Source organism: Indicator indicator, chromosome 32 (genome assembly GCF_027791375.1).
Source record: "Indicator indicator isolate 239-I01 chromosome 32, UM_Iind_1.1, whole genome shotgun sequence".
NCBI lineage: Eukaryota > Metazoa > Chordata > Aves > Piciformes > Indicatoridae > Indicator > Indicator indicator.
Window position 1 is genome coordinate 9,016,351 of NC_072041.1, and position 27,809 is coordinate 9,044,159.

At 55.3% G+C, this 27,809-nt stretch overlaps 1 protein-coding gene across 1 annotated transcript; it reads right to left on the reverse strand.

Moving 5' to 3' along the window:
- Window positions 1-573: 573 nt before the first annotated feature.
- Window positions 574-27,426, reverse strand: LACTBL1 (lactamase beta like 1). The gene is made up of 7 exons (XM_054395100.1): window positions 27,406-27,426; window positions 21,786-21,930; window positions 19,580-19,689; window positions 16,111-16,268; window positions 10,682-10,929; window positions 4,838-4,943; window positions 574-1,552 (listed from the first exon to the last, which is right to left on the reverse strand). The coding sequence occupies exons 1-7, from the start codon at window positions 27,424-27,426 to the stop codon at window positions 574-576; spliced, it is 1,767 nt and encodes a 588-aa protein (XP_054251075.1).
- Window positions 27,427-27,809: the final 383 nt, after the last annotated feature.

Below are 27,809 nucleotides of genomic sequence, written 5' to 3' on the forward strand. Positions count from 1 at the left end.
TGGAGCCAAGACAGGATCCTGTTTCTGCCTGCTCTTTCCATAGTGTGACCCATGGAAGAAATGGGCCCCAACTTCCCAGGTATCACCAGCAGGGCCTGGGATCAGGCTGATGCCATGTTCCAGCACACAATGCTTTTGGCAAACCCAGGTGAGGGATCTGCATGGGAGGTGTGCTCCTTAAGAGCCTGGGAAACAGCCTTGGGCTGAAGAGGAGACACTGTCTGAGAGACACAGGGGATCCTCTGTCCTGTGGGGATGGCAGTCAGGCAGCACGGCGATCACCAAACACACCATGCCAGCATGGAGCCTTCAGTGCTTGGCTTCCCTTAATGCCATCCCAACACCATCCAGCCAGCACTTTCCCACCTCTTTTTTGCTTCCCTGCAGGCCTCTGCAGTTCCCATCTGCAAGCAGTGAAATTCCTTCCAGCAGCGGGAGGCGGCAGAGGGGGCGGAAGGGTCATCTGCCACCACCTCTGCCCTTTGAAGGGACATTGCTGAAGCCAGGCAGGCAGGAGAGAGTGGTGAGAGCGAGGCTTGGAGGCAGTGCCAGGCAGGGAGAGGGGGCAGGGCTCTACGTGTAGAAGACTGGCCTGCGGGGCACACGCAGCACGCCGTAGGTGTTCAGCCCCGGGGCGTCGAAGCCAGGAGACAAACCCTGGCGGTCGAAGGGGTAGAAGTTGAAGAGTTGCCCATTCTGGGTCTCCAGGGAGATGGAGGCAGAGCCCAGGTGCAGCACACATGGGAACTCCTTGTCAAAGACCACTTGGAAGACACGCTCCTCCAGGTGGTGCAGCTTGATGGTCCGGAACTTCTCGGGGATCAGCTCCTCCACGTGAGGTCCAAACTGCTGCATGCCCAGCACCCCCCCGGGGCCAGCCCTGATCTCATAGAAGGTCAGGTTGGAGTAGGTGTAGTAGCCAACGTAGGGGCTGGGGCTGGGAGGAGGAAGCAAGCTTTTCTCTGCCTCTCTGAAGGCTGTCTCCATGGCAGGGATGAGGTGCTGGTAGGTCTGAGTCACAATATCTCCACCCTGAGGCCTGGGCCCTGCCATCAGCACGATGAAGCTGAGGCGGAGCCTGGGGATAAGAGAGAAGGTGGCTGAGTAGCCATCCAGGTCCCCATCCTTCCTGATGACATCGTAGCCCAGCTGCTCGTTGATCTCCCAGGGGGTGCCAGTCTTGTTGGCAAAGTACTCAGTGGAGCACTTCAGCAGCGGGGTCAGCATTGTCTTCACCGTGTCAGGCTCCAGCAGGCGCCGGTGGTAGGTGCCCAGCAGCACCATGGCCAGCTTAGCAAGGTCAGCAGCTGTGGAGTACATCTGGCCAGAAGGTCTGTACCAGCCCAGGTCGTAGAGGGGGGCTGGCTGCTGGCTGCTGTAGAAGCCCACAGCCATCTGGGCACGGATGGGGGGGGTGAGGTCGAAGCCGGTGTCCTCCATGCCCAGGCGGTCCAGGATGTTCTCTGCCACCCAGCGCTGGTACTGCCCCTCGGCTGCATGGTCAGCCAGCACGTGTGCCAGCAGGGAGAAGGCCAGATTGCTGTAGTGGCATCTGAAAGGGAAGGGGAACACCTCTGGGTCAGCTTCACTGGGGTTGGGTAGGACTAAGCAGGAGCAGGGGCCAGGGATCTCTTCTCTGGGGGAAAATTGTCACCTTCACAGGTGGGATGCTAAGGAGAGAGGACAGAGGGAGGAGGGACGGGGCGGGGGGGGGGGGGGGGGGAAAGGCATTGTTGCTTGGAATGGTTGTTAACCTAAGAAAGAGAATCAGAGAACCACAGAATGCTCCGGGCTGGAAGGAATCTCCACAGCTCACCCAGTCCAACCCCTGCACTCAGCAGGGACATCCTCCACTAGAGCAGGCTGCCCAGAGCCCTCTCCAGCCTCCCCTTCAATATCTCCAGGGATGAGCCCCAACCACCTCCCTGGGCAACCTCTTGCAGTGTTCCAGCAGCCTCCTGCTGCAGAACTTCTTCCTCACATCCAATCTCAATCTGCTCTGCTCTCCTTTGAAGCCATTGTCCCTGCTGCTGTCCCTGCAGCCCTTTGGGAACAGTCCCTCTGCAGCCTTCTTGCAGCCCCTTCAGGTACTGCAAGGTTGCTCTGAGGTCTCCCTGGAACCTTCTCTTCTCCAGGCTGAACACCCCCAGCACCCTCAGCCTGTCCCCATAGCAGAGCTGCTCCAACCCTTGATCATTTTTGTGGCCTCCTCTGGACCCTCTCCATCAGCTCCAGGTCCTTCCTGTGTTGACAGCTCCAGAGCTGGACCCAGCCCTGCAGGTGAGGTCTCCCAGAGCAGAGCAGAGGGGCAGGATCCTCTCTCTCCAGCTCTGCCCACACTGCTTTGGACGCAGTCCAGGCTGCCCTTGGCCTTGTGTGCTGCAAGCTCACACTGCCTGCTCCTGGCCAGCTTCTTCCCCCCCAGCACCCCCAAATCCTCTGCAAATGCTCCTTCCTACAGGAGGGTTAGCAGAGCTTTTGAACCCTAGGTACAGCAAGAGAGGTAGAGATGGAAAACTGAAGCACCAAAGTTATGCAAACCCTGCCTGTCCTGAGTGACTGCTCACCAAAGAGCAGATCCACTCCTCTCAAGAGCTGAGTTACAGCTGCTTACCTCAAAAGTCTCCAAATCCCAGGTAAGGCTCTTTGGAGATCTAGGGTGGTAGAATCACTGCAGCACCTAAGCTACCTTAAGATCCTAAAAGCACTTAACCAGCACAGCCAAGCACCCAGCAATGTTCAACCAGCAAAGCCAGCTGAGTGCTTCAGCCCTGAGCATCCATCCAGTGGTTTAAGTCCTTACACTTGAAGGAAGGTCAAAGGCATGAATGGGGAACTGCTTTTCAAACAGTCAAATCCCAGCAGATTCTCCACTCTGAGGGTCTGTTCTGGAGCTGTGTGAAGCCACACAATTAACTGAGGCCTGCTTACAGTTTGGTATCACAGGTTCAGAGGGTGTCAGGGGTTGGAAGGGACCTCCAGAGATCACCCAGCCCAACCCCCTGCCAGAGGAGGCAGGTCACACAGGAACACATCCAGGAGGGTCTTGAGGGTCTCCAGAGAAGGAGACTCTACAACCTCTCTGGGCAGCCTGCTCCAGGCCTCCAGCACCCTCACAGTGAAGAATTTTCTCCTCATGTTCAGGCGGAACCCCCTGGGATCCAGTTTATATCCATTATTCCTTGTCCTACTACCAGGTGCCACTGAAAAGAGCCTGGCCCTTCTTTCCTGCCCCCCAGCCCTCAGCTATTGATAGACATTGATCAGATCCCTCTCAGCCTTCTCCTCTCCACACTGAACACCCCCAGGGCTCTCAGCCTCTCTTCACAGGGGAGATGCTCAAGTCCCCAAATCATCCTCCTGGCTCTCCCTTGGACTCTCTCCAGCAGGTCTCTGTCTCTCTTGAACTGGGGAGCCCCAAACTGGACAAAGCATTGCAGCTGTGGTCTGAGCAGGGCAACTCAGGGACAGGTTTATCCTCTCAAGTATAAGGAGCTGAGGCAGTGTGAGTGGATGTTTGATGGAGTCCCCATCCCTGGAGGTGTTCAAGAAAGGTGTGGCCATGGCACTCTGGGACATGGCTCAGTGGCCATGGTGGGCTCAGCCTGGCAGTTGGACTCAGTGATCTTGGAATTCTCTTCCAGCCTGAACAATTCTGTGATCTCAGTGGTAAGCACAATAGAGACACCAAAGCAGGAGGCTGTGTGGAATTCTGAAGGTCCTTTAGGGAACATCTGTGTGAAGCTCTTCCATGACATGGACCAAACCCAAAGCAAGTTTGCCATGAGCAAAACATTGACTCCTCTAGGCCTGCAGACCCTAAACCACAGTGAATCAGCAGCAGCCAAGGGCAAAGTAATCCAAAACATGATTTTATTCCTTAAAACCTTTACAGACATGGGAAGTTTTCCCCAGGCTGTCTGAATCCTTCCCCTCACCTGCTCTCTGCTGCTGAGTGTTTGCAGCTCAGCTGAGACACTTTGAACAGACCATGGAGATTGTGGTAAATGTGAATAGGACTTAGAGATGGTTTAGAGGCATGGAAAGCACAACAGAGCCAGCACGGACAGTCTGTGGTGACTTAAACCAACACAAACTAACAGGGCCACAGATGATCAGAGGCTGAAGAACCTCCCCTGTGGGGACAGCCTGAGAGTTGGGGCTGCTCAGCCTGGAGAAGAGAAGGCTCCAGGGAGACCTTAGAGCAGCCTCCCAGTATCTGAAGGGGCCCCAGGAGAGCTGGGGAGGGACTGTTCAGAAGGGTCTGTGGGGACAGGAGGAGGGGCAAATGCTTGAAACTGGAGCAGGGCAGATTCAGGTTGGACATCATCAGAAAGTTCTGCACAATGAGGGCTGTGAAATGTTGGAACAGGTTATGCAGAGAGGTGGTTGAGACCCCAACCCTGGAGGCATTCAAGGTCCAACTTGATGTGGCCCTGAGCAACCTGACCTAGTTGGAGATGTCCTTGCTCACTTCAGGGGGGTAGGGCAAGATGTCCTTTAAGGATCCCTTCCAACCTCATGCATTCTGTGCTTACTTTCACTTCTGAAAATCTGCATCTTTCCCAATTTAAGGCTCACTGGGCTGAGCTATAGAAGATTAATCAGCCTCATCTAGGCTCTGACTCAGGCTCCAGAGACAGGAAAACCCTTTCACACCTCTAGCAGCCACTCTTCCCAACCCAAGAGAATTGTATGGACAAAGGGAGGAAGGTTTCTTCAGGAATGGCTCTCCTCTTGCCATTGGCCTTGGAGAGTGGAGAACACAAGCCCAAGTGACCACAGCTGTGTGCATCCTAGGGGATGTGGTAACATCTCACAAGTGAATATATCTGACCTGGTTCCTGGGTCAGCAACCAGGACATCATCTTTTAGCAGAGCCAGAGCTTCCTGAGTGCTGCCCTTCCACAGCAAGGTTGTAGATCGCAGCCTCCTGGGCAGACCTGTGCCAGGGAAGAGAGAATTAACCACATGAGACAAGCCATGGGCCAGCAGACCCTGAGTCTGGTGGGGAGTGAGCAAAAGGCAAGGGTCAGAGGCAGAGTGGGGAACAAAAGCTGCACACAGGTGCTGTATGCACACAACAGAGGTGCTGCAAGGCTGAGCTGCTCTGGGAGGGAGGTTGGACCAGATGAGCACAGAGCCATAGAATGGGTTGGGTTGGAAGGGACCTTCAAGATCATCCAACCCCCTGCCATGGGCAGAGACACCTCCCACCAGCACAGGTTGCTCAGGGCCTCATCCAGCCTGGCCTTGAACACCTCCAGGGAGGAGACATCCAGAGCCTTCCTGGGTAACCTGTGCCAGTGTCTCCCCATCCTCACTCCCAGGAATTTCTTCCTCATCTCCAGTCTCAATCTCCTCTCTCCCAGCACAAAGCCATTGTCCCTCATCCTGGCACTCCCAGCCCTTGTCCAAAGTCCCTCCCCAGCTCTCCTGGAGCTTTTTAGGTACTGCAAGGTTGCTCTGAGGTCTCCCTGGAACCTTCTCTTCTCCAGGCTGAACATCCCCAGCTCCCTCAGCCTGTCCCCACAGCAGAACTGCCCCAAACCCCTGAGCATTTTTCTGGCCTCCTCTGGACCCTCACTGCCAGGTCACCACTAAGCTATGTCCCTCACACCACATCTCCATGGCTTTGGGTCAGAAACTCCTTTGCACAGGGTCTATGGCTTGCCAAATCCAGAACCTGGATTGTATCTGGAATGAAAACCTCACTGCAGTTCACAGCTGACTTTGGTTTAGAGGCTGGAAGGAAATCAGGAAGGGGACATCCACTGGAGAGAGTCCAAGGGAGGCTACAAGGATGCTGAAGGGCCTGGAGCACTGCCTGGGGAGGAGAGGCTGAGAGCCCTGGGGGTGGTTAGTCTGGAGAGGAGAAGGCTGAGAGGGATCGGATCAATGTCTATCAATAGCTGAGGGTGGGGGTCAGGAAGGAAGGGACAGGGACAGGGACAGGGACAGGGACAGGGACAGGGACAGGGACAGGGACAGGGACAAGGACAGGGACAGGGACAGGGACAGCCTCTGCTCACTTGTGCCCTGGGATAGGACAAGAGGCAAGGGATGGAAACTGCAGCAGAGGAGGTTCCACCTCAGCATGAAGAGGAACTTCTTGCCTGTGAGGGTCCCAGAGCCCTGGAGCAGGCTGCCCAGAGAGGTTGTGGAGTCTCCTCTGGAGCCTTTGCAGCCCTGTCTGGATGTGTTCCTGTGTGACCTGTGCTGCATTCTCTGGTCCTGCTCTGGCAGGGGGTTGGACTGGAGGATCTCCAGAAGTCCCTTCCATCCACTAACATCCTCTGTTCTGTGATCCTGTGCTTTGTGATGCTGTGCTCTGTGATCCTGTGACATGCCAGAAAATGCTTTGCAGTCCTCTCCTTGGTGAGCATCTGCTCCACCAAGGCACAGCTGAATCAGGTCCTGTGCTTTGGGAGCAGAGCAGCACCTGCTTGGCTCACCTGGCCTGACCTTGGGGATTGTACCTCAAAAGTCCTTTTTCTGCTTCTGGTCTGTGGTGATTTGTGCAGCTGAGTGACCAGAGAGGAGATGCACTGAGCACCTTCCAATAGACAATGGACTCCTTCATTTCCACTACAGGGAGAGTTCAGCACCACAGCTGTGCAGCCTCTTGAGGTTCATTAGAAATGAGAACCCAGAGGCTGGCTGAGCACAGCAGAAGCTCCTCAGGCACTGATTCATACCTCATGGGCTGCTAATTGATGTGACAAGCATGCTGGTAATAATTTACAGGAGCCTCTCCTGCTGCCATTCATATGGAGCTGAAAATCAGAGCCTGACCAAGCTGCAGCTTCCCTCTGGCAATGTCCCCAGCAAGGGCTGAGGAGGAAAAATCTTTGGAGTTCCTTTTGTAAGAGTATGGAGCAGCCCAGCTAATGAAGAGAGCTTAGAGACCAGCTGCCACTGGAAGAATTGAGATGAAAACCCTCCAGAGAATACATCAGGCAGTGGCTTTGATCTTGGTGCTAAGCAGAACCTCTTCCCTTTTGGGTTTCAACAGACAGGAAATGTGAGGTGGCCTCAATGTGTCCTACTGGAAACCTGCCCTGGTGTGAGGTGTCCCAGCCCATGGCAGAGGGGTTGGAACTCGGTGATCCTTGGGGTCCCTTCCAACCCTGACAATTCTGTGATCTTCAGTGGGGTGTTGAAACTGTGCCTCTCTTTCTGCTGAACTGGCAGGGTCCACGTCTGTTGGAGTGCCCTGATGGGGTGGGCTGGGAAACCTGAGCCACATTCCATAAACATAAAGACACAGGAATACAAAAGGAGCTGAGCAAGGGAAGAAGCTGCACCAGGGGAGGCTTAGGCTGGGCATGAGGAAGAATTTTTTTCCCAGCAAGAGTGGTCAGGCACTGGCACAGGCTGCACAGGGAGTCACCAAGCCTGGATGTGTTTAAAGGTGGTTTGGGGGTGGATATGGTACAGGGGTGAGCCTTGTAGAGTAGGGCTCTGGGTTGGACTTGGTGATCCTGAGAGTTTTTTCCAACCTGAATGTTTCTGTGGTTCTGTGAACCCCAGCACAGGGATGGAAGCAGTGGATGCTATGTCCTATGAGGACAGACTGAGAGAGTTGGGGTTGTTCAGTCTGGAGCAAAGGCTCTGAGGTGACCTTCTTGTGGCCTTCCAGGATCTGAAGGGGGCTACAAGAAAGCTGGGGAGGGACTTTTTAGGCTACCAGGGAGTGATAGGACTGGGGGGAATGGAACCAAGCTGGAAGTGGGGAGATTCAGACTGGATGTGAGGAAGAAGTTCTTCCCCATGAGAGTGGTGAGAGCCTGGAATGGGTTGTCCAGGGAGGTGGTTGAGGCTCCATCCCTGGAAGTGTTTAAGGCCAGGCTGGATGAGGCTCTGGCCAGCCTGATCCAGTGTGACGTGTCCCTGCCCATGGCAGGGGGGTTGGAACTGGCTGAGCCTTGTGGTCCCTTCCAACCCTGACTGATTCTATGAGTCTATGATGGCTGCACATGAGCAGGGTTGTTGTGGGCAGTAGATTCAGAGAGGTTCTCCTCCCCCTCTACTCTGCCCTGCTGAGGCCACATCTGGAATATTGTGTCCAGTTCTGGGCCCCTCAGCTCAAGACCTCAGGGAACTGCTTGAGAGAATCCAGCACAGAGCCACAAAGATGATGAAGGGAGTGGAACATCTTCCTCACAAGGAGAGCCTGAGGGAGCTGAGGGCTCTGGAGCTTGGAGAGGAGGAGCCTGAGGGTGACCTCATTGCTGGTGCTAAAGATGTGCAGGGTGAGTGCCCAGAGGCTGGAGCCAGGCTCTGCTGGGTGATGCCCAAGGACAGCACAAGGGGCAGTGGTGGAAGCTGAGCCATAGGAAGTGCCATGGAAACAGGAGGGAAAATTTATTCCCTGTGAGGGTGCCAGAGCCCTGGAGCAGGCTGCCCAAGGGGTGTTGTGGAGTCTTCTTCTCTGGAGACATTCAAAGCTGCCTGGCTGTGTTCCTGTGTGAGCTGCCCTGGGTGCCCCTGCTCTGGCAGGGGTTGGACTGGATGAGCTTTCCAGGTCCCTTCCAGCCCCTGACACTCTGTGACTCTGTGTGACCAGGCACACTTTGGAGGTGTGCTTCCTCTAGGTCATTCCAGGACACACCTCAGGAGATGCAGGGAAGGGCATCAGCCCCAGCACACATTGTTGCTGCAAACACAGCAGCTTTATGTGCTCCTGAGAGTCAGAGGAGACCAATCTACTGCTCCTGGGCACAGCATCAGTTGGCTAAAACAAGGCACTGCCTGCAGGGAGAGGGCTGGGCTGGGCTGGGCACACAGAGAGCTTTCTCTCTGCCTCCTACTGCCCCTGGCAGGTTTGGTTGGTTGTCTGTTTGCTTCCAGATGTCACTCACATCAGCCCTTTTTTGGGCAACCCTTCTTCTGACTTTGACTTGCTTTGGGTGGTGCTGTACTCTGTCCTGAGCCACTGCAGTTTCCCTGCCTGTTGTTTTGACCTTAGGTCCTAGTTTGAGCACATTTATCCCAGTCTGGAGCAATGCAGGTGCTGCAGAGTTTAATCTAATGCCACCTGAGTTACCAGCACACTCTCCCTGGCCAGTACGTTCTGGAATCTCTCTCTGGAATCTGAGCCAAGTGTCAGGAGCTTTATTTCTGAGAAAGGTTAAAGTTCTCCTGAGCCCTGTGAGTATCTAGGAGCTTAATGGAAGAGTTACTCAATGGTAACTCAATTGCTGGTCTTCTTCCAGCAAGTCCAAAGCTATTCATAGCTCAGGAATCCCAGACCAGGAGCCACACTGACAGCTAAATATAGCTCAGGGATCAAGATCTGTCTATTTAAAGCAAAGAGGTTTGGTGCCACTCTGACCCTCAAATCTGCATCTCAGAAAATCAAAGAGGACTGGGGTACAAAAACTTCTTTTGCCACTGGGGTCTGGTTTCATACAATCACAGAATGGGCTGGGCTGGAAGGGATCTCCACAGCTCACCCAGTCCAACCCCCTGCACTCAGCAGGGACATCCTCCTCTAGATCAGGTTGCCCACAGCCCTCTCCAGCCTCCCCTTCAATATCTCCAGGGATGGGCCCCAACCACCTCCCTGGGCAACTTCTTGCAGTGTTCCAGCAGCCTCCTGCTGCAGAACTTCTTCCTCACATCCAATCTCAATCTGCTCTGCTCTCCTTTGAAGCCATTGTCCCTGCTGCTGTCCCTGCAGCCCTTTGGGAACAGTCCCTCTGCAGCCTTCCTATAGGATCCCTTCAGGTACTGGAAGGTTGCTCTGAGGTCTCCCTGGAACCTTCTCTTCTCCAGGCTGAACACCCCCAGCTCCCTCAGCCTGTCCCCATAGCAGAGCTGCTCCAATCTCTGAGCATTTTTGTGGCCTCCTCTGGACCCTCTCCATCAGCTCCAGGTCCTTCCAGTGTTGAGGTATCCCTGAGCAGATCATGTTGCTGTGCTCAAAGCAGTAGACATTCACCTCACTGGGAATATCAAAGCCCCAGCACAGTGCAGCCTGGGACCTTTCCTAGCAGGTAGCCTAGACAAGAGCTTCCTTTTAGCACTCCCTGAAGCTGCTGACAGGTTGCTTCCAAGGGTCCTGACTGACCTCTGAGACACTGGAACAGGTTGCCCAGGGAGGTGGTAAAAGCCTCTCTGGAAGGTGAGGATGAGCAGAGGGCTGGAGCTGCTTTGCTCTGGAGACAGACTGAGGGAGTTGGGGTTGTGCAGTCTGGAGAGGAGAAGGCTCCCAGCAGAACTTCTTGTGGCCTTCCAGGATCTGAAGAGGGCTCCAAGAAAGCTGGGGAGGGACTTTTGAGGGTGTCAGGGAGTGATAGGACTGGGAGGGATGGATCCAAGCTAAAGGAGGGGAGATTCAGATTGGATGTTAAGAAGAAGTTGTTCCCCATGAGGGTGGTGAGACACTGGCACAGGTTGCCCAGGGAGGTGGTGGAAGCCTCATCCCTGGAGGTTTTTGCAGCCAGGCTGGAGGTGTCTGTGAGCAACCTGCTGTGGTGTGAGGTGTCCCTGCCCATGGCAGGGGGGTTGGAACTGGCTGAGCCTTGAGGTCCCTCCCAACCCTGACAACGATTCTCTGTGAAGTTGCAAGGTCCATCCTAGGAAACAGCCTGAGGAGCAGCAGTCCTGTCCCTGCCATGCTGTCCCTGGGGTGTCTCTCAGGTGCCATGGAGCTAGGCAGGGCAGCAGAGCTCACCTGAGAGCTGGCTCGCCATCCTGCGCAGGGTGACCGGCGACAGCTTCAGGGGCACGGAGCCTTTCTCCAGGAACATCATCCCCTCAGCTGGGTACCTCTGCTCTGCTTCCTTCAGCCTCCCCAGAGGGTTCTTGATGACAAAATTCTGAGCATAACGTTCCAAAGGGTCATCGAGAGAGGTGACTTTGCCTTCCTCCCACAGCTTGTACAGCATGAGGGTGGGGAAGATCTTGGAGACACTGGCAATCCTGGCAGGGAAAAAACAACCCCACAGTCTGAGAGAAGAGGAGAGGCAGCAGTCACACAATCACCCAGGCTGGAACAGACCTCCAAGGTCATCAGGTCCAACCTCTCACCCAACCCTCACTGATCACCCAGACCATGGCACTAAGTGCCTCAGTCAGGCTTTGCTTAAACACCTCCAGGGATGCTGACCCCAGCCCCTCCCTGGGCAGCACATCCCAAGGGCAATCTCTCTGTCTGGGAAGAGCTTCTTGCTAAGCTCAAGCCTAAACTTCCCCTGCACAGCTTGAGACTGTGTCCTCTGTTCTGTGCTGGGTGCCTGGGAGCAGAAACCAACCCCCAGCTGGCTACAGCCTCCCTTCAGGTAGTTGTAGAGAGCAATGAGGTCTGCCCTGAGCCTCCTCTTCTCCAGGCTGAACATCCCCAGCTCCCTCAGCTGCTCCTCACAGGGCTGTGCTCCAGACCCCTCCCCATCCATGTGCTCCAGAACCTTCCCCATCCATGTGCTCCAGACCCCTCCCCATCTTTGTAGTTGCTCTCTACAACTGCCTGAAAGGAGGTTGTGGAGAGGTTGCTGCTGGTCTCTTCTCACAGGTGATTAGTGGTAGACCAAGAGGGAACAGCCTCAAGCTGCCCCTGGGGAGGTTCAGACTGGACAGCAGGAAGAAGAGTGGTGAGACACTGAAATGTGCTGCCCAGGGAGGTGGTAGAGTCCCCACCCTGGATGTGTTTAAAGGTGTTTTAGATGTGGTGCTTGGGACTATGGTTTAGGAGTGAACCTTGTAGAGCAGGGCTCTGGGTTGGACTTGGTGATCCTGAGGGGCTTTTCCCACCTGAATGTTTCTGTGTGAAAGCCATGAATCAGGGGAAGGTCAGCCCAGGATCACCCAGCTGGGCTGTAGCCTCACATGCAAGCCCTTGGCTGGTGCAGAAGGGAAAGGCTAAAATGCAGCTCAGAGGTTTGAAGGAGTGTCCTTAGTTCTACCCTGCAGGGTCTGCAACACAACCTTCAGGAGTAGCTCCCCAGGGGTGCAGTGGGCTACAGGAATGTTTCTGTTCACTTCCTATTCACCAAATGGCATCTCCTGTAAATTCTTGCCTAGTGAATGTCCTAATGAGTTGGAAGTCACTGATTGGTATTTTAAGGTTAGAAGTTTTACATTTCACATTCTGAGTTGATAGGGGGACAGGCTGAGAGAGTTGGTGCTGCTCAGCCTGGAGAAGAGAAGGCTCCAGGGAGACCTCAGAGCAGCTTTCAAGTACCTGAAGGGGCTCCAGGAGAGCTGGGGAGGGACTTTGGACAAGGGCTGGGAGTGATATGATGAGAGGGAATGGATTAAAGCTTGAGGAGGGGAGATTGAAAGTGGAGATGAGGAAGAAATTCCTGAGAGTGAGGGTGGGGAGACACTGGCACAGGTTGCCCAGGGAGGCTGTGGATGTCCCCTCCCTGGAGGTGTTCAGTGCCAGGCTGGATGAGGCCCTGAGCAAGCTGGGCTGGTGGGAGGTGTCCTGCCCATGGCAGGGGGTTGGAACTGGCTGATCTTGAAGGTCCCTTCCAACCCAACCCATTCTGTGCTTCTCTGCTGTATTTGGATGACTTCAGAACAGAATCAAATTTACAAAGGTCTCCTGTAGAAGGACTCCAGTTCTGTTTTGCTGGGGTTTGGGAATGGGACCATGAGGAGGAGGGGTGGCTGGGGGCACTGGTGGTGTGCCACTAGAGGTGGAATTCTTGGACTGGCACAAGGCAGCCTTGGATCAAAAGTGTTTGCCAAGAATGTTTTCATCAATGAGGAGCAGAAGTCAGATACTGAAAGGTGATCAGAACTGTTGCAGTTCCAAGCAGCAGTGACGCTGACTGGCAATAAATCTGGGGGGAACTCTCTGTCTTGCACTCAGTGCTTTGGCCTCTGAAGACACAGGTTGGTGGTTTGAGCCCAGCCAGGGATGAGGTCCTATTTCCACACCAAAGGCAGGGAGGATGGAACTAGATGCCCTTTAAGGTCCCTTCCAAGCCAAACCTTCCTGTTACTCTGGAACAAGCAGCAGGAGGGCATCTCTGCAGGGATTTTACCATCATACAGAGGGAGGGGAAAAAAAACCTCAGGTGAAAAACCTGCTGAAAATTCCCAGAATTGTTTATTTTAAGGACAACATTGGACAGGCAGAGTGCAGCCCAAATGTTTCCTACATAGCAGAGTTACAAACTACTGCAAACAGATCTTTAAAGGCAGGTTTGCTTTGGGTTTGCTTTGGGTTTGGAGTCTTTTATACACACTAAGAGCTTGATTCTATCTTCATCTGAAAGAAAATCACAGAACCACAGACCTGGTGAGGCTGGGAGAGGCCTTTGAGCTCCTCAAGTCCAGCTGCTCACCCAGAGCTCACAACCACTGCTGCTGAACCACTGCCACTGCACCACATCCCTCAGCACCACGTCCCTCAGCACCACAGCCAGGAGGCTTTGGAACACCTCCAGGGATGGGAACTCCACCACCTCCCTGGGCAGCCTGGGACAGTGTCTGAGAGCCCTTGTTGGGAAGAAATTGTTCCTAAAACCCAGCCTAAACCTGCACTGGCACAACTTGAGGCTGTTTCCTCTTGTCCTGTCACTTGTTGCATGTGGATCACAGGGTCACAGAGCAGAGGATGTTAGGGGTTGGAAGGGACCTTCAGAGATCATTGAGTCCAACCCCCTGCCAGAGCAGGACCATAGAATCCAGCACAGGTCACACAGGAACACATCCAGACAGGGCTGCAAAGGCTCCAGAGAAGGAGACTCCACAACCTCTCTGGGCAGCCTGCTCCAGGGCTCTGGGACCCTCACAGTCAAGAGGTGGAACCTCCTGTTCTGGAGTTTATATCTATTGCCCCTGAGGGAGCTGTAGTGAGCAATGAGGTCTCTCCTCAGCCTCCTCTTCTCCAGACCAAAACAACCCCAGGTCCCTCAGCTGCTCCTCACAGGACTGGGACTCAAGGCTCTTCCCCAGCTTGGTTGCCCTTCTTTTGGACATGCTCCAGCCCCTCAGTGTCCTTCTTGTGGTGGGGGAGGTATGTCCAGTATAGCTTTGCCTTCCCTAGGAGGGTGAAGCAGCACACACTGATCTACTTTGTGTGCCTAGCAGATATTCTTCCCAAAACCCATTTTTCCCTGGACTGTTTTTGCTCTTTATCCTACGTCACTGTTCCCATCTGCTCACAAAACCTGTGCCAGCCTCCAGTCCTCAGGTTTATGCCCAACAGTCCTCTTCAAAGTATGCAGACAGTGCCATGCAAGGGGCACTTTGCTTTCAGGCTCTTCAGGATGGTCACTGCTGTTCCAATTCAAAATGCTGGAGATTAAATGAAAAAATAAAGCAAAATATCTAAAGTAGAGGACTCAGTAAGGTACAAGCCTGTGGTAACTTCATAGAACCACAGAATGCATCAGCTTGGAAGGGTCCCTCAAAGGTCATCCTGTCCAACACCCCTGCAGTAAGCAGGGACCTCTTCAGCTAGATCAAGACCTCTTCAGCTGGATCAGGACCTCTTCAGCTAGATGAGGACCTCTTCAGCAAGATCAGGACCTCTTCAGCTAGATGAGGACCTCTTCAGCTAGATCAGGACATCTTCAGCTGGATCAGGACCTCTTCAGCTAGATCAGGACCTCTTCAGCTAGATCAGGACATCTTCAGCTAGATCAGGACCTCTTCAGCTGGATCAGGACCTCTTCAGCTGGATCAGGACATCTTCAGCTAGGTCAGGACATCTTCAGCTAGGTCAGGACATCTTCAGCTAGATGAGGACCTCTTCAGCTGGATCAGGACCTCTTCAGCTGGATCAGGACCTCTTCAGCTAGGTCAGGACATCTTCAGCTAGATGAGGACATCTTCAGCTAGGTCAGGACTTCTTCAGCTGGATCAGGACATCTTCAGCTAGATCAGGACCTCTTCAGCTGGATCAGGACCTCTTCAGCTGGATCAGGACATCTTCAGCTAGGTCAGGACATCTTCAGCTAGGTCAGGACATCTTCAGCTAGATGAGGACATCTTCAGCTAGGTCAGGACTTCTTCAGCTGGATCAGGACATCTTCAACTAGATGAGGTTGCTCAGGGCCCCAACAAGTTTGGCCAGGAATGTCTCCAGGGATGGGGCCTCCCCTAGCTCTCTGGGCAACATGTTCCTGTGCCTCACTGCCCTCATTGTAAAGAATTTCCTTCCAGTGTCCAAACTTCCTGCTGATGTCCAATGCAGGCAGCCTCACTTTGAGGGCACCACTCATGCCTGCCCCCTGATCCAACATTTCTGTTTCTGCTAATGCAGCTGAGCCATTGGCTAACAAAACTTCAGCATAACCCAGAAGAAGCTTCTGCATCAGACCTGAGGCAGTAGAAGATGGGGTTTGTGCCCATGGCTCTCTTCCTGCACACCACATCTCTGTGTCTGATGATCCACTGTTGTGGGTTTAAGAACCACAAAGCTGAAAGTCCTCCAGGAGGACCAGAAAGCCCAGAAGATGCACACAGGGAATTGTAATCTGTTGTTATTTCATTCCCATAATGCCTGCATCTCCCCTTCACAAAGGAGAGGCACAAGCTCTTCACCCCTTCTTCTCCCTCTCTCTCTCTCCCTTTTTGGTGCAGACCTTCTCTCTGCTATGTGTGGGAGTGGGGCCTGGAGCTGGCAAGCCGAATTTTAGCTGCATCACTCAGGCTTGGTACAGGGGAGTGCTCAGAGAGGCACGGTGGAGGGTGGGGAGGGAGGTATTTGAGGCCTGGGGTTTTGGTCTGGTTTGGAGAGAGGCTGTGGAAAGCTTTGGCCTAATGAGGTTTTTGGGTAGCATGGCTGAGGTGGACTATGGATTTGGGGATCTCTCTGGAGATATTCAAGACTTGCCTGGATGCATTCCTGTGTGACCTGCTCTGGGTGACCCTGCTCTGGCAGGGGGGGGGTTGGACTGGATGAGCTTTCCAGGTCCCTTCCAGCCCCTAACATTCTGTGATTCTGTTGTTTTCTGTGCTTCTGTCCTCTTGTATGGAGTTATGAACAACACTCCTGTTGAAGCTTCCAACTCTTTCCCATCCTGTGTGGAGCTTTCTCTTTTACCCCTTTTGGGAAGTGTAAAAGAGCTTCTCTCCTGCTCCTTAAACCGCAGGCATCCACCTGCTGCTTTCCCAGCTCTCACACCTGTGACACCTCTGTCTCACCTGTAAATTGTGTACTCATTGGGCACCACTGAGGAGGGGTCTGAGCCATTCTTCTTCCCAAAGTTGCCAGTCCAGAGCACGGTGTCGTTGTAGATGGCGATGGCAGACAGGGCAGGGAGAGCAGAGCTGTGGATCCTCTGGCGCAGCATCAGGTCCACCTGCAGAGGATGGGAGGGGTCAGCTTGCATCTAGTCTGTACCAGTATGCAGCTCTGACCCCACACACAGAAGTGCCATTGCCACCCTGCACAGAAGTGGGGAGTAAAATGGAATTATTGCTTACAAACCCAACCTAGCTAGAAAAGCACAGGTGGGGGAGTTTCAGACTGAGCCTGGAAAAAACTCCACACAGCTTGCACAGAAAGTAGTAGAGTGTAAATAAATCATTATTGGATGTGAGAAGAAAAAGAATGATCAGCTGTAAGCAATCCCACTAGGCAGATAACAGACATAAAACTTAGATCTGTAAACTAACTTTCTCTCTTCACTCTTCCTCCTCTCTGGCTTGGGGCTTCTGCTGGCTCTTGGCTGTGCTCTTGGTTGTGGCTAAGTACTAACAAACAACTCTCTACAAGAAAGCTGGGGAGAGACTTTTTAGGCTATCAGGAAGTGACAGGACTGGGGGGAATGGAACAAAGCTGGAAGTGGGGAGATTCAGACTGGATGTGAGGAAGAAGTTCTTCCCCATGAGAGTGGTGAGAGCCTGGAATGGGTTGTGCAGGGAGGTGGTTGAGGCCCCATCCCTGGAGGTGTTTAAGGCCAGGCTGGATGAGGCTCTGGCCAGCCTGATCCAGTGTGAGGTGTCCCTGCCCATGGCAGGGGGGTTGGAACTGGCTGAGCCTTGTGGTCCCTTCCAACCCTGACTGATTCTATGATTGTATGACTCTGCTTTTTCTCTTGTCCCTTATGTACAGGGGGATAGAGGGAAGGGGGCAGAGAATGGGGAAGCTATTATTAGCCCCCTGGTTTTGCCCAGGGGGGGTTCTTGTCCTGTTTGTAAGTTGTCAATACCTGTAAATGTTGTAAATATTGTACATTTGATACAAACTCATTACATTTCCTTTTAGATTGTAGTTCTGCTTGCAAACCCAGCTTCATTTTCTTCCACCTGAGCTGCTCTGGCAACTTCCTACCGGGAGGGGAATTTCCAACCCACCACAATATGTTACAGTTTGAAGGAGGAACTTCAGCCTAGACCCTGACTGCAAAGGTTGAAAGTAAAATTTGCTACCATTGGATGCAAAAGGAAAATCAATGCTAAGGTCTGCAGAAGTCTTTGGATTGCTAATGGGAGTATAGAGCAGAGGCAGAAACAGTTCTTGCTCTCTCTTCTTCTACTGTTGCTTCTGCTTGCAACTTTCCTCTCTTCCATGGCCTTGCCAGGGGACCTCTGTTTTGCCTACTGTGTGAAGTAACAGGAAGAAGGGAGGGAGTGGGGGAAGGGGTGAACAGGTCTCCTGGATCTGTCCAGGGGGATGGGATCTGAGGAGTTTCTGTGTTGTTTATAAATTGTAAATCCATATCTATGGTACATCCATGGTATGTTTTGTACATCCCCATTGCATTTCATATTTATAGGTTGTAGTTTGCTTGTCAGTAGAGCTTCAGTTGCTTCCAGACCTTCTGAGCTAGGCTGGCAAATTTATTTTGGGGGTAGTTGCTCTCTAATTAGTTTGGGGGGATGTGGGGTGGGGTAAGTTCAACCCACCACATAAGCATAAATGGTAATAAACATACACAAAATTACATTTACATATAAAATTAGACAACAGCCCAGACAAAACCCCCTGTACAGAACAGCTCTACCCCCTCTATACAGAACCAGACCCCCCTGGACAAAAGTCCAGAGGGCTGTGTACCAGCTAACAACTTAGCTCTAGCCCACTGCTGTGCCTTACCAAAAACCCAGACAAGAACCATCAGGCCAAGCAAGGAAGGTCAGAAGCAGAGACAGAGAGCAGGAGACAAGGCAAAGAGCAAGAAAAGAGAGACAAAGAGCAAGAAGCAAGGTGAAGAGCAAGAAAAGAGAGACAAAGAGCAAGAAGCAAGGTGAAGAGCAAGAAAAGAGACAGAGAGCAAGAAGCAAGGCAAAGAGTAAGAAAAGAGAGACAAAGAGCAAGAAGCAAGGCAAAGAGCAAGAAAAGAGAGAGAGAGAGCAAGAAGCAGGGGAGTGTTGCCCTTCAAATCCTGCACACAAGTACTGATCTCCAACATCTCCACAGCACCATGCCAGAGCTGGAAAAGATTCAAAGGAGGGTGAAAGGAATGCCCAGAGCTGTGGGGCAGCCTCTGGTGTGATGAGAAGGAGACAAATGAGAGCTGTCTTGGATGAGAGGGGTCCCCAAAATGAGAAGTCTCCTGTCACAGCGTGGTTGTCCTCATGGTTCAGAGAGTCAAGGCCATGCTGCACTATGTCCTCACTGCCAACAGAGCTTCCCAGAACTTCAGTGCTGCCACTTCACAGACACTGAATCACTTTGAGGACAGCTGGTCTCATGCATCCACATCATAGAGCCACAGAATGGGCTGGGCTGGAAGGGATCTCCACAGCTCACCCAGTCCAACCCCCTGCACTCAGCAGGGACATCCTCCTCTAGATAAGGTTGCCCACAGCCCTCTCCAGCCTCCCCTTCAGTATCTCCAGGGATGGGCCCCAACCACCTCCCTGGGCAACCTCTTGCAGTGTTCCAGCAGCCTCCTGCTGCAGAACTTCTTCCTCACATCCAATCTCAATCTGCTCTGCTCTCCTTTGAAGCCATTGTCCCTGCTGCTGTCCCTGCAGCCCTTTGGGAACAGTCCCTCTGCAGCCTTCCTGTATGCCCTCCTCATCCTACTCCTCCTCATCCCACTCCTCCTCATCCCACTCCTCTTCATCCCACTCACACCCACACACTCACACACACACTCACACTCTCACCCTCTCAGAGTCACACTCACACTCACATTCTGACACACCCTCACACACACCCTCACACACTCACATTGTCACACACACTCACACACACACTCACACACACACACTCTCACCCTCTCACACACACAGAGTCACACTCACACTCATGTTCTGACACACTCACACACACTCACACACTCACATTGTCACTCACACACACTCACACACACACACTCTCACCCTCTCACACACACAGAGTCACACTCACATTCTGACACACTCACACACACTCACATGCTCACATTGTCACACACACTCACACTCACACTCACACACACACACACACTCTCACCCTCTCACACACAGAGTCACATTCACTCACACTCACATTCTGACACACAGTCACACACACGCACACACACACTCACTCTCACTCACCCTCACTGACTCACTCACACTCACTCATCAGACACTCTCACACTCACTCACACAGAGTCACTCCCTCCCTCCCACCCTCACTCTCACTGCACACTGAGAGCACAGCAGGCAGGAGCTCTGCTGCCCTCCCCTGCCAGACCTTCTCCAGGGCATCCTTCAGGACGGGGATTGGGTGGTCGAGGGGCACCGGGTCCGGGGAGCGAGGACACATCTGCACCGCTTCCGAGGGCACTGCCAGCACGGGGGGGGCTGCAAAACATGGCACAGACAGCAGGGGAGGCTGCAGCAGGGGAGGCTGCAGCGGGGGAGAGTGCAGCAGGGGAGAATGCAGCAGGGGAGGCAGCAGCAGGGGAGACTGCAGTGGGAGAGGCTGCAGCAGGGGAGGCTGCAGCGGGGGAGGAAGCAACAGGGGAGGCTGCAGCAGCCTCACAGACAGCTGCAACCTCACCCAGCAGCCAGCAGCACTTTCCTTGCTGGTGTTGGCCAAAGAGCCAACCTTGACTTGTCTCTGTCTCACAGCCTTCTGCAAGGCCTTTGCCACCATCCCCCAGGACATCCTGCTGGCCAAGCTGGAGAGATGTGGACTTGCTGGGTGGATTGTCCCTGCCCATGGCTGGGGGGTTGGAACTATATGATCCTTGTGGTCCCTTCCAACCGTGACTGATTCTATGATTCTATGATCAGTGGGTAAAGAATTGGCTGGGTGGCTGCATCCAGAGTGTGGTGCTCAGTGGCTTGAAGTGCAGGTGGAGAGCAGTGACAGTGGTGTCCCTCAGGGATCTGGTTTGTGGACTGTGAGGGGTGGAGTTTTCTTGGTCATGGGAACCCCTGAGAGCTCACAGACCCCCAGCCTGGGATATCTTAGATCACAGCTCCTCAGCCTGAGCAAGGTCAGCTCCTCTCAGCCTTTCTGTCTCCCAAGCTCTTTCTCTCTCATGTGCATCTCAAAGCACTTCCAGAAAAGATCTCAGGTCTGTACTGGACTCTAGACACCTTTGAGCACTGGACAAGTGGTACCCCTCAGGGGTCCACACTGGGACCTGAGCTGTTTCATGTTTTTATCACTGCTATAGACAGCAGGATTGAGGGCACCATCAGCAGTGTGCAGCTGGCACAGAGCTGAGTGGTGCTGTCCATATGCCAGAGGCACAGGATGGCATCCAGAGGGACCTGGACAAGCTGCAGAGGTGGCCCCAGGAGAACCTCAGAAGGTTCACCCAGAGCAAGTGCAGGTCCTGCAGCTGGGCCAGAACAATCCTCACTGTCAGTGCAGGCTGGGGGAGGAGGGGATAGAAAGCAGCCCTGAGGAGAAGCACTTGGGGGTGCTGGGGGAGAAGCTGGGCAGGAGCAGGCAGTGTGAGCTTGCAGCACACAAGGCCAAGGGCAGCCTGGGCTGCATCCAAAGCAGTGTGGCCAGAGCTGGAGAGAGAGGATCCTGCCCCTCTGCTCTGCTCTGGGAGACCTCACCTGCAGGGCTGTGTCCAGCTCTGGAGCCCTCCACACAGGAAGGACCTGGAGCTGATGGAGAGGGCCCAGAGGAGGCCACAAAAATGATCAAGGGTTGGAGCAGCTCTGCTATGGGGACAGGCTGAGGGAGCTGGGGGTGTTCAGCCTGGAGAAGAGAAGGCTGCAAGGAGACCTCAGAGCAACCTTGCAGTACCTGAAGAGGCCCCAGGAGAGCTGGGGAGGGACTTTTGCCAAGGGCTGGGAGTGCCAGGATGAGGGACAATGGCTTTGAGCTGGGAGAGAGGAGACTGAGAGTGGAGATGAGGAAGAAATTCTTTAGAGTGAGGGTGAGGAGAGACTGGAACAGGTTGCCCAGGGAGGTTGTGGCTGTCCCCTCCCTGGAGGTGTTCAAGGCCAGGCTGGATGAGGCCTTGAGCAAGCTGGGCTGGTGGGAGGTGTCCCTGCCCATGGCAGGGGGTTGGAGCTGGATGAGCTTTGAGGTCCCTTCCAGCCCAACCCATTCTACCATCCCATGAGATGAAGCACCTGTTGGGGTGTAGAACAAAAGCCCTTCTGGACTGGAGTGACTTTTGCCATGGGACACTAAACCACAGAGGTTTGTAGGATAAAGTGTGATAGAGAAAGCAAACTGAAGGATCTCCTTGGCATAGCAATCAACCCAGGGTAGGGCCAGAAGCAATGGAGGCTCTCCAGGCAGCAGCAGAGTTGCAGGGTCCTCCCTGCAGCCAGTGCCCATCTCCTCTCTATCCTTGCAGCAGGAAGGAGACAATTTTGTGTTATCTTGGAGGGGGAAAAACCTCCACGCTGGGAGGAAGGCATTCCCTGCTCCCACAGAGCTCTGTGCCAAGCCATCAGCAAGCTGAGCAGTGAGTACTCACTGGGCTCCACCTTGGGCAGGCTGTACTGCCAGAGGAAGCAGCCTGTCATTGCCAGGGACAGCAGGAAGAAGAAGATGACCAAGAGGTGGATCCACTTCACCTCCATGGCAGCAAACTTCAGCAGGTTCCGGCTGCTGGGCGCTGGCTGCAGGCAGGAAGGACAGACAGAGGTCAGAGGGACAGCAGCTGTCTGTCCTGCACAGCACTCAGGGACAGAGGCACACTGCAGAGCGAAGCAGGGACAGGGACTGAAGCCATGGGTTCACAGAACAGGAGGGGTTGGAAGGGACCTCTGGAGATCATCCAGTCCAACGCCCTGCCAGAGCAGGAGCAGCTGGGGCAGGGCACACAGGAACACAGTGGGGGGGGTGGGGCGGTGGGGGGGGGGGTGGGCGGGGGAAGTCTCCAGGGAAGAGAGGAGGCTGTGCAGCCTGAGAGCTGGGCAGAGGAGCCCCCATTGACAGAAATGGAACCAGAGAGGACTTCTTGGCCTCCAGGGAGCTTTACAGACCTTGGTTCCCCCTCCTTGTTGGCCATGTTGCCCAAGAGCACCACACACTCCTTGCTCCTTTCCCCTGCCTCTTACAGCCCTGTTCCCCCCTGCCTGTTTTCCCCTCTCTCACAGCTCTCCTTCCCTCCCTCCTCAGCCATTATGACTTATTCCTGGTTCTCTTTCCAAGCCCTTTTCTTCCCCAGAGTCCAGCAGCTGCTCAGGCAGCCCTCAGCCAGAGCAGCTCAGCAGATCCAGCTCTCATGGAAGGAGTTTTTCACCAGTACTTCCCTTCCCTGTAATTCCTTCCCTCTGCCTGTAATTCTCATCCTATCACCTCCCATCTGCAAGCTTTGGCATTCCCAGATGTCACGTGTTGGGAAAGGGGCTAGTATTTTGGGTTTGTGCAGCTCTCACAACACTGGAGACCATCCAGGTTGATGACACAGCCTCATAACTGTTGAAGAAAAACAAGGAGCAGATGCCAACTGCTGAGGTGCCTGAGCCTGAGCTGTGCTCTCTCCCTGGCTGCAGGTCAATATGGTGCTTTGGCAGGTTTGGCAATCAGTGCTGTAAAACATATGCTCTGCCTTTTGCATCCAATATGCTCCATGTTCCAAAGCTGCCTCAGGTTGCCTGGGCTCACTGGTAAGAGAGACAAGATTCAAACACTCCTCTCAGATTCCCACATGCTCCTTTCCCACTCTCCCCGCCTCCTCACCCCCTTTTTTGGTTGGTTTTTTTTTTTTTTTTGAGATACAGGAGGGTTGATGCAAAACCTTCTGCATGGAAACTGAGCCTAGATACTCCCAGCTAAGGAATCTGCAGAGTCACAGATCACAGATCAGAGATGTTAGGGCTTGGAAGGGACCTCTGGAGATCCTCCAGTCCACCCCCAGCCAGAGCAGGACCACAGAATCCAGCACAGGAACACATCCAGACAAGGCTGGAAAGGCTCCAGAGAAGGAGACTCCACAACCTCTCTGGGCAGCCTGCTCCAGGGCTCTGGGACCCTCACAGGCAAGAAGTTCCTCTTCATGCTGAGGTGGAACCTCCTCTGCTGCAGTTTCCATCCACTGCCCCTTGCCCTATCCCAGGGTGTAGCTGAGCAGAGCCTGTCCCTGTCCCTGTCCCTGTCCCTGTCCCTGTCCCTGTCCCTGTCCCTGTCCCTGTCCCTGTCCCTTCCTTCCTGACCACCAACTTCAGCTATTGATAGACATTGATCAGATCCCTCTCAGCCTTCTCCTCTCCAGACTAACCACCCCCAGGGCTCTCAGCCTCTCCTCCCCCAGCAGTGCTCCAGGCCCTTCAGCATCCTTGTAGCCTCCCTTGGAGTCTCCCCAGCAGATCCCTCCTGAACTGGGGAGCCCAGAACTGGATGCAATATTCCAGGGGTAGTCTCAGCAGGGCAGAGCAGAGGGGGAGGAGAACCTCCTTGGATCTCTGGCCACACTCTGCTGAATGCCCCCCAAGGACCCCCTTGGCCTTCTTGGCCCCCAGGGCACATTGCCACAGGGCTCTGTAAGGATCCAGATGGCAGATCTGACAACTCCAGGTTGCAGTTCCCCTTGCTCTACAACAACATAAAGACTTCCCAACTCTTTCCAAAGCCCCTGATGTCTGCTCAGGAGCACCCTCACACATTCCTGAAGGCAGCTTCCTTCAGGTTCTTCCATAACCTGATCAAAACTTACAAGCTGGGTTGAGGCCATGCAGGCTCCTGCAGAGCCTCTCAGCCCTGCAGCTGCCAGAGCACAGAGCCCAAGCTCCAGCCTCAGTGATTTGTGTTCCTAAAGAGGGGGATAGCATCTGGACACCAAAACCAGTTTGGTTTAGAGGAACCCTCCCCATACAGTGCCTTAGAAGGCAGGAGCTGGCATCTCCAAGAGGGGAAGCCTTTGTTCTGAGACCTCTGTCATCAGCCTCATGCTGCCAGGATTCAGTTTATGCTGAAGGATGCTGCCTACAGTTGCAGTGAGCTGCAGTGAGCTGCAGTGAGCTGCAGTGAGCTGCTGCTGCTGTTTCCTGCAGCAAGGAATGGGACAGGGCCCTCCTTGGGCTGACTTTGTAGGGTTTAGTTCCATCAGAATAAGGAGGCTCCCTCACCAGCCTGCCCTTCCCCTGATCATTTTCCTGCCTATTTCCTTGCTGCACTGCTAAACTCCCATTCCTGGCTGGCTGAGAGAAGGGTGAAGGGAAAAGGTTTTCTGGTAGATGCTTCATCTGCCGAGCTCCAGACGCCCTACACCACTACCTGAGGACCCACATCTCCTCCTTCAGTCCAAACTCCTCCTTGTCTTCTGTGGATGGCCAGTGCCCTGAAGGTCTCCTTCATTCTCTGAGCCATCATCCAGTGGCACTGCACAGCCATGGAACCAGAGGCTTGGATCTCTTCTCTTGGCAAGGCACCAAGCATGCAATGGTGTGAGGAGTGTTCATCACCCTCAGGAGATGCCCTACCTGCTAAGCTACCCTGCAGGGACTTTTACCCTCTAGCTGTGAGCCTCTGAGAAAAACAGATGGACAGATGCCTGCAAAGGAGACTTCTCTCACTTCCCACTCCAGCCCTGTCTGCTCTCACCTCCCCTTCAGCTGCTTTCTCCATCTCCTGTGCACCACTCAGCAATCCTTAGCTCTGAGCCCATGAGCACAGCCAGGCAGGGGGATGGAGGCTACCACTCAGACACAGGCAGGTGACTGCAAGCACTTGAGGAGCAAGTGCCCCCCAGCTCCTCATGGGGAGCTTAGCTCTCTGCTGTGGTTTACTTTCCCCTCCCTGATCTCTGAATAATTAGGATGAAGAGGAAATGGAGAGTTCACACAGCTCCCAGCTACCCCCTCCTGCCCCCCTGCTCAGCCAGGCAACTGCAGACCCTGCCAGAAACACATCTCAGCACCACTTAGGGAGAGCTAGAAAGAGCCCCAGGCCCCCACACATACCATCAGCAGGAGCTGTCTTGGTCCCAGAGGCTGCTGTCAGGTGTCCCAGCATGTGCATGAGGCAACCAAAGCACAAACAGCTCCCAGCCCCGGGCAGGGGGCACTGAGCACCCTGCCATGCTCCTAAATGCAGCTGGGGGTCAGGGGCAGCTGCTGCTCAGCCACTCTGCTTGCAGTGGGCAGTTTGAGGTGCCTGGAGGTCCTGCTCCAGGTTTTCTTGTCCATTGGGCTGCTTCAGACCCTCCAGAACGTGCTGCTGAGCTCCCCTGGGCGAGGAGATTAAGCAGCAGGGAGAGAAGAGAATTTGTGCCCAGGGAAGTGCCTGAGAGATTGGATGTTAATTCTTCCTAATGCTTCCCTGCCATGTGTGTGAAACCAGGAAGGCTTCACCATCTATTTATAGAGGCTTCATCTCCTCCTGACATCTGTGCAGGAGGAGATTAACTGCTGGGGTGGACAATCCCTGTGTGCCTCCAGGCAGGCAGCCCGGGGCAGGGGGCAGGCTGGAAAGGGGGCAGGCTGGGCAAGGGGCAGGCTGGGCAAGGGCAGGGTGGGCAGGGGGCAGGCTGGACAGGGGCAGGCTGGGCAGGGGGCAGGCTGGGCAGGGGCAGGCTGGGCAGGGGCAGGCTGGGCAGGGGGCAGGTGGGCAGGGGCAGGCTGGGCAGGGGCAGGCTGGGCAGGGGCAGGATGGGCAAGGGGCAGGCTGGGAAGGGGCAGGATGGGAAGGGGCAGGCTGGGAAGGGGCAGGCTGGGCAGTGGGTAGGCTGGGCAGGGGCAGGCTGGGCAGGGGCAGGATGGGCAGGGGCAGGCTGGGCAGGGGGCAGGCTGGGCAGGGGGCAGGTGGGCAGGGGGTAGGGGGAGGCTGGGCTGGGGCAGGCTGGGCAGGGGGCAGGCTGGGCAGGGGCAGGATGGGCAGGGGGCAGGCTGGGCAGGGGCAGGATGGGCAGGGGGCAGGCTGGGCAGGGGCAGGCTGGGCAGGGGCAGGCTGGGCAGGGGCAGGATGGGCAGGGGCAGGCTGGGCAGGGGCAGGTGGGCAGGGGGTAGGGGGAGGCTGGGCAGGGGCAGGCTGGGCAGGGGGCAGGCTGGGCAGGGGCAGGATGGGCAGGGGCAGGCTGGGCAGGGGCAGGATGGGCAAGGGGCAGGCTGGGCAGGGGCAGGCTGGGCAGGGGCAGGCTGGGAAGGGGCAGGCTGGGCAAGGGCAGGCTGGGCAGGGGCAGGATGGGCAGGGGCAGGCTGGGAAGGGGCAGGCTGGGCAAGGGCAGGCTGGGCAGGGGCAGGCTGGGCAGGGGGCAGGTGGGCAGGGGGTAGGGGGAGGCTGGGCAGGGGGCAGGCTGGGCAGGGGGAAGGCTGGGCAGGGGCAGGCTGGGAAGGGGCAGGCTGGGCAGGGGCAGGCTGGGAAGGGGCAGGATGGGCAGGGGCAGGCTGGGCAGGGGGCAGGCTGGGCAGGGGGCAGGGGGGCAGGGGGTAGGGGGAGGCTGGGCAGGGGGCAGGCTGGGCAGGGGGCAGGCTGGGCAGGGGCATGATGGGAAGGGGCAGGCTGGGAAGGGGCAGGATGGGCAGGGGCAGGCTGGGTAGGGGCAGGCTGGGCAGGGGCAGGATGGGCAGGGGCAGGCTGGGCAGGGGGCAGGATGGGCAAGGGACAGGCTGGGAAGGGGCAGGCTGGGCAGGGGCAGGCTGGGAAGGGGCAGGCTGGGCAAGGGCAGGCTGGGAAGGGGCAGGCTGGGCAGGGGCAGGTGGGCAGGGGTAGGGGAGGCTGGGCAGGGGCAGGCTGGGCAGGGGGCAGGCTGGGCAGGGGCAGGATGGGCAGGGGGTAGGGGGAGGCTGGGCAGGGGGCAGGCTGGGCAGGGGGCAGGCTGGGCAGGGGCAGGCTGGGCAGGGGCAGGCTGGGCAGGGGGCAGGTGGGCAGGGGCAGGCTGGGAAGGGGCAGGATGGGCAGGGGCAGGCTGGGTAGGGGGTAGGCTGGGCTGCTCTTGGGCAGGGGAGCTGGAGGAGCTTAAGCCAGGAGCTCAGGCACTCTCTGGGCTTAATCCTGAGCTGTCTCCTGGAGTTCCCCCACAGTGATAGACCAGGGAGTCACTCACTCCTAGCAGGCTCTCTGGACCAGGCTGGAGCTGGGGGTTTCTTTCCCCTTAGCTGCTGGGGGCTCTGAGGGGTGGTGAGAAGTGGTGAGGTGCCTGGGGGGAGCCTTACCCGCAGCTGTAACCCATCCATGGCTGCTCAGAGGGCTCTGCTCATCCCCTGTGCTCTTGGTCTGCACAGACAAAAGGCTGTGATGAAAAGAAACAGAGAGACAGTGCAGGAAAAACAGAGCTGGAGCAAGGAAGCAACAAAGCTCAGCTCAGAGAAGCAGACCAAGAGGGAGGGACTGGTTTGGGATAGGGACAGGAACCACATGAGGTAAGCCCTCAAGAAGCCTTTCCCTCTCTGCCTCAGCTTTGGCAGCTGCTTGTGCTCCAGTCTCAATCTCCAGCAAGAGCTGGGACTTGCCTGGGACCACAACCATCCTCCCCCAACCCCCAAGCACAGGGAACTGGACCTTGGAGACCTTCAGGGCTGACACTTCTCCACTGTACCTGGTGTGTGAGGTCCTTCCA

What these genes read in the sequence shown, in the direction of transcription:
- LACTBL1 (XM_054395100.1), bottom strand. Translation starts at nt 27,426, where the DNA reads ATGGATGGGTTACAGCTGCGG. An exon ending in TGAAGGATGCCCTGGAGAAG is followed by an intron (nt 16,269 to 19,579) that starts GTCTGGCAGGGG and finishes CATCCTCTGCAG; the next exon opens with GTGGACCTGATGCTGCGCCA. An exon ending in AATGAGTACACAATTTACAG is followed by an intron (nt 10,930 to 16,110) that starts GTGAGACAGAGG and finishes TTTCCCTGCCAG; the next exon opens with GATTGCCAGTGTCTCCAAGA.